The sequence below is a fragment of the Oreochromis aureus genome, linkage group 6 (assembly GCF_013358895.1).
Source record: "Oreochromis aureus strain Israel breed Guangdong linkage group 6, ZZ_aureus, whole genome shotgun sequence".
NCBI lineage: Eukaryota > Metazoa > Chordata > Actinopteri > Cichliformes > Cichlidae > Oreochromis > Oreochromis aureus.
This window is the reverse complement of record NC_052947.1, coordinates 30,995,128-31,001,127: the sequence shown is the minus strand read 5'-3', so window position 1 is coordinate 31,001,127 and position 6,000 is coordinate 30,995,128. Positions and strand designations below refer to the sequence as shown.

Here is a 6,000-nt window from a genome sequence, read left to right as displayed (position 1 = left end):
AGTGCAGAGTAATATTGGAAAACTTATGTTATTTGATTAGTTATTTGAGTTACTTATTTTCCAGTAAAATACATAAAAACCAAGTACTTGTAATAAAGTATTACTGTGGCTATATATATACACACACACACACACACACACACACACACACATTTATATATATATATACATATTACATTTATAACATTTTGTATGGTTCCTTTTAACTGAGAACATTAAAACTGGCTTAACTTGCAAACTAGGCCAGACAACGACAGCATACCTTTCTTTTTTTGATAAATGATATTTCTGTTTGTGAAGAAGTAAACTGATTTTTTTTTTTTTTTAACTGAAACTGCCACAAACACTGCCATGGACAAAAATTTTATTTAGCTGTAAGTGGTGTGCTGCTTTTATTGTGAAAACCTGCTGCCCCCCCACCCCTCCCCAGCTTTAAACGTTTTTTTTTTTTTTTACTTTAACTTACAAAATACTGTTCGTGCGCTTTTTAAGTGATCCTGTTTCTATCCCGTGTTTTTTTCGGAGTCACTATCCTTTACAGAGCAGCGAGGTGAAGTTTTTTTGGAGGGGGTGGGGGGCGTGAAAAATGTTTTACTGTCTTTGCGTTTCTTGAAAAGCAAGACCGGAAACCATGTTTTTTAAACTGTGGTTTGCTTTACAGGCTCCTCGGTCACAACCAGCACACCAGCTGTGGGGCGAGGATTTCAGTCACAGCGAAGACCCCTGGAAGCTGCAGGAGAGGAGATAGCACGTTCGCCTGGATAAGACCGCGAAAGCAGCCACAAACCTCCCGCTGTATGTGTATTTATCCACCACACCAACTCCAGCAGAGAGCTTTATCGGGAGGGGGGGAGAAAGGGTGGCACCAACGACGGACGGAAGAGGACGCACCACAGCCAGAGCGCACAGTGTTGTGTTTGTTGGACACACACATGCCAGCGAAAACTAGCGCTATCCAGACCTAAGGAATTGGATGAGATTAGAAGACACCGCTGTTTGGTGGGTGGGTTTTTTTTTAATCCCACCGAGGAGATCCAAGGGTTTTCTGTATTGCTCTGGGGATTTTCTCCTTCTTTGCTCTAAGGGAATGCGAAGGGAGGAAATCCAGCCTCAGCTCCAAATATCTAGAGACTCTTAACTGGGTCTCCTCTCCAAACGCAGGAAATACGGCCTGGGATAAAAGTTTGGGAGCTTTTTGGAAAGTGGAGGAGGCTTGTGGCTGACGACTTGCACACGTTTTCGTCACTTTTTAAAACCGGGAACGTTTTCTGCTTTTGGCGCTTCTGATTTTCTACAGAGGAGGTAGAAGAAAAGCATTAAGATGTTACACGCCGTCGGTGTTGTTATTTGCAACAGTTTTGATCATCACTATTTATAGACCAGCCTGTTCCGACCGAGGGTGTTCCTCATAGCTGTATGTTTTGCCAACTGCGCGCAACAAGTTGCAGACACTCCCAGCAGAGGCAAACCTACGCTAATTTGGGCCAGCGGATGGTAGCCTATTTTCTGCTCTTCTCTGTTCTGATCATGCGTCTTTGAATAGCGCATACCCCCTCCCCGAGCCCCTCTTTGGAAGGCAGAGGGGAAACAAACGGTGGAGATCCGGAGAGGGAGTTCAGGAAAGGACGGGGCTGGATCCGTGGGAATAGGCCTGCCTGTCAGGCCTCTTATGATCTGGGTTTTGGACTGGACAGGACTGCGAAATAACTCGATGTGGAATATTTGCAAGGGCCCGCTGTAAAGATGAAATGGGAATATATAGGAATAAGAAATGCAAATCCTTAGCAGCCTGAGCCATGCAATGACAGTGGATGTAGTGGAAGGTAAAGCCGCATTCATTACAGAGCTCAAACTTTAAAAAAGAAATAAGGGAATTAAACGTTTGCCCTTATTTTAGGCAAACAAGAATTTAAATATTTAGTACTTAAAAACTTACATTCTGTGTAAAGGGAGAATAAAACTCATACATTACTTTTTTGAAAACAGTTTACTTTTTTTGATCCTTTACAATGAGGGAATTTAAAGTGTCCACGTGTTTTTGTTTCAGCACTACTTGTTCATAACACAGACTTTAGGGGGGGGTTGTTGTGTTTTTTTTACACAAGGAGTGTATAGGGATAATTTGTCCCGCATGTTGTGGAGATAAGAAGGGACAGTGTAACTTTTGTAGCCAGACGCCTGTTGACAGTCTAAATCTAGCATCTGCTCACACAATGAAACATTCGCCTTGAATGCTTTCCCCCCTACCAAACAAACAGTGCTATTGTGGAATGAGGGAACTCGTAAGGGGTTTTTTCCCTAACGGCATCTAACTGTAATGTCAGTAGTACCGAAATATTGCGCACACTCAGAGGAGGTCATTTCCAGTCATGTAACGACAGGGCCGACTTGATAAAGGCACAAAAACAGATGCATCACTAAAGGCTCCTTTCCGAGAAGGATGTTCTATTCAGGAGGCAGAAAGAGTGATGACGGTGTTTTTACCGCAGCTGGAGAGAAAGCCGGGCTCATACCCAGAGCCTCTTTGGAGAAGGATACATGTAATGTGAGTACTGACGCAAACCCGGGGTCGGATAATGGACTGCTCAAGAAACTGGAACGGCGCGTCTTATGTGAGTGAGTGTGCGGGCTGCTGCGTGCGTAGCACATACGTCTGTCCCGTGCTCACCATTCATGCAGTGTGATTATTCCAACAAACACCTTTGCTCTCGCTTCCCCTCTGTCTGCCTGTTTGTCACTCCATCACCGCCGCCTCCTCCCTTCTCCGCGTGCCACTTGTGCACACACGGCGCCCACGCACCGCGTCTAATTGCCTGAGCAATCATCGGAAGATATCCACATAAAATATTAATATCTGACACCTCGTCTCCGCGTCACACCAGTCAATATGGCCACTCTACAGCATCATCGGCAGCTTCTTATGCATGACACGGAGGTGGCATGCGACTCCAGCGGGGACGGCGCCGTGACAGTGCGGATTACCAACAGCGCACCACGCGTGCATCAACATGAGCCCCTGAGGGCTGCCAACAGTGGAGCAGGAGGAGGTGGAAGAGGAGGGGCTGCTGCCCGTGGGGCTGTGAATAAAACGAACCCTAACACCCACAAATGCAGCATCTCCTCCAGCTGCAGCTCGGCAGACTCCAGACCGGCTGTGACCTCCACATCCAGGGTTCACAGGAAGGTACCGCAACTGTTTGAACGCTCTGCAGCTCAGTGCTGGGACCCCAAGTTCGACTCTCCCATCCTGGAGGAGGCGTGCCAAGAGAGGTGCTTTCCTCAGACCCAGCGGCAGTTCCGTTATGTGCTGTTCTACCTGGCAGTAGCATCTGTGCTCTGGGGGGTGTACTTTGGGGTCAGAAGTGACTGCTGCAACCCCGTCACCTTCCTAACCCCTACAGCCTTCTTTTTAGTCTTACTAGTGCTCCTTTTTTTGTTTACTTTCACAAAGTCATACACGTTGCTGTACAACCAAACCTCCTTGCTCCTGATAGCATTTACCTTCGCCATCACATTAGCTCCACAGATACAAACCGATGGCTACACTGGGCTGGAGAGGGCCGGTGGTGGGAATGCCTCACATCCCTCACAGGACAGCACACCAGTATGTTCATCCCCTTGTATTTCCCCTGTGGGAACCTTTTCCTTGTGCATGGAGGTGCTGTTGATTTTATATAGTGTCCTCCATGTCCGCCTGTATGCCTCTGTGATGTTGGGGCTGCTGTATTCTATATTATTTGAGGCATTAGGATGGCTGCCGTTCCTTCAAAAGACTTCTGACACTCTCCATTGGCTGGGACCCGCCAAAGCTCTGCTCCATTTGTGCGCCCATGTGATTGGCATCCACTTGTTCATCATGTCCGACGTGCGTTCTCGCAGCACCTTTCTCAAAGTGGGCCAGGCTATCATGCATGGCAAGGACTTAGAGGTGGAGAAGGCCTTGAAGGAGCGTATGATCCACTCAGTCATGCCGCGACCGGTCGCAGACGAGCTGATGAAGCAGGGTGATGATGAGGGCGGTGGTGAGAACTCTGGAAAGAGATATTCCTCTGGTGCCTGCTCGACCTCAGCAGTTTCAGTGAGTGGCGGTGGGAGCAGTGGAGCTTCTCAATCCCAAAGTGTCGCAAACTCCAAGAATAACCCCCACAACAATCACAAACGCAAAAAGACCTCAATCCCTCGTGGGCAGATAATATTTAGGCCTTTCAACATGAAACGCATGGACCCTGTCAGCATCCTCTTCGCAGACATTGTGGGTTTCACCAAAATGTCTGCCAACAAGTCGGCACCAGCCTTGGTGGGCCTTCTCAATGACCTTTTTGGACGTTTCGACCGGCTCTGTGAGCTAACCTGTTGTGAAAAGATCAGCACTCTGGGTGATTGCTATTACTGCGTAGCAGGCTGCCCTGAGCCCAGACCGGACCACGCCTACTGCTGTGTAGAGATGGGCTTAGGCATGATCCAGGCCATCGAGCAGTTCTGCCAGGAGACACGTGAGACGGTCAGCATGCGTGTTGGAGTCCACACAGGCACCGTCCTGTGTGGGATTCTTGGAATAAAACGCTTTAAATTTGACGTATGGTCAAATGATGTCAATTTGGCTAACTTGATGGAGCAACTGGGTGTGGCAGGAAAGGTTCACCTGTCAGGAGCCACTGCCGGATTCCTGGATGACCGCTACCTGAGAGAAGATGGACGTGTGGCAGAGAGAGCCGGGCCGAGCGTGATGGAGAAACTGAAGGGTAAGTGGACGTTCAGCTCTTATTTCGCTGAGTTCTTTCTTTGCATGACAGTCACACAGAGAGTATCGCTGCCTTTGAATTCTGCTTACACATGGATTATTATTTTAAAAGATACATTAACAATTTAAAGATTACCAGTAGGTTTATCTTCAAAGTTGTCTGAGCTTGTAACATTCGCACTGAACACTGGACTGGGATAAAGAGCTAATTAGCTGCTAAACAGCAGGAAGAGCGGGCTATCACATTTCAATAAATTCATACAGGTGGAAGCTTGAAAGCAAATGAAACTTGTGCATCTTAGCATTTGGTCATCGCGAATGAGTAGGGTCACTGCATGTCTAGACAGCACTAAAATATGTTATCTGACCAGTTATTCCTGTTGAAACAGTCTACCAGCAGTGGGAGATCAAGCTTCAAGACTAAGAGATTAGAGCACCAGGAAGAGAGACAAGTTTTGGTTTCTATCAGCTGGATGTCATTCAAGTAGTAGTCAGTTAATATGTTGTCTCTGCACGTGGGGTTTTTGACTAAACCACTGCAATGCATTTAAACTCTTATACAGCATCCAGTGCATATTTTTAATGTCATGTTGTTGCTCAAGGACATATATCACCCTCTCCATCAATACCCTAATTATGACAGTAATGGTTTTGTGGGGATAAAAGTGCTATTTGGGAGCACAAGTCTGCAGACAGAGTCTTGTGTCATTGTGATTAGAACCTTTTAATCTCCCAAAACAATAAATGGATTTGAAGTCCTCACTACAGGCAGGAAACTTGCATAATATTGATATGAATGGATGCTTGTGGCACAAGGGTAACAGGATAAGTATTGGCATATACAGCAGAGATGGCTTAGATTTGTGAGCGTGACTGATACACAAAGTTTATGTTTGATCAAGCAGTTCCCATGAAGTCAAACAAGGTCATTTGTGTGGCTGCACAAATCTGGCGCTCTTTATTTAAACCCAGTTTCTAACCATCTGTTTTGTGCTCCTCAAAGTAAATAACCTCCATAGGTGGCTTTTGTTTTGTTAGCGCTCTCAGTCAGTGCTGTGTTTGCTGCATATTTCTGACTGTGTTTGGGATTTGTTGTCGCGGTCGGGCAGCAGGAGCTGGAGATAGCGGTTGATAATAGCGGGACTGGCTGGCTTTACTGTTCTGAGGCAGGTATTCTGCTGGATTCCTCTGGATTAAGCAGGTGTTCATCGTATTGTGCCCACCATTTGTAGGAAAAGGGGGTGATAGGTTGGAAAGAC

General features: G+C 46.6%; 1 protein-coding gene across 2 annotated transcripts in view; it reads left to right on the top strand.

Moving 5' to 3' along the window:
• The first annotated feature begins 502 nt into the window (after nucleotides 1-502).
• Nucleotides 503-6,000, top strand: part of adcy9 (adenylate cyclase 9) — a 40,523-nt gene continuing 35,025 nt past the window's right edge. For both annotated transcript variants that reach the window (XM_039613603.1, XM_039613602.1), the window contains exons 1-2: nucleotides 503-550; nucleotides 662-4,742. In XM_039613603.1, the coding sequence (XP_039469537.1) occupies nucleotides 2,888-4,742 (1,855 nt within the window). In that variant the 5' untranslated portion in view covers nucleotides 503-550; nucleotides 662-2,887. The remainder of the gene's footprint in view (nucleotides 551-661; nucleotides 4,743-6,000) is intronic.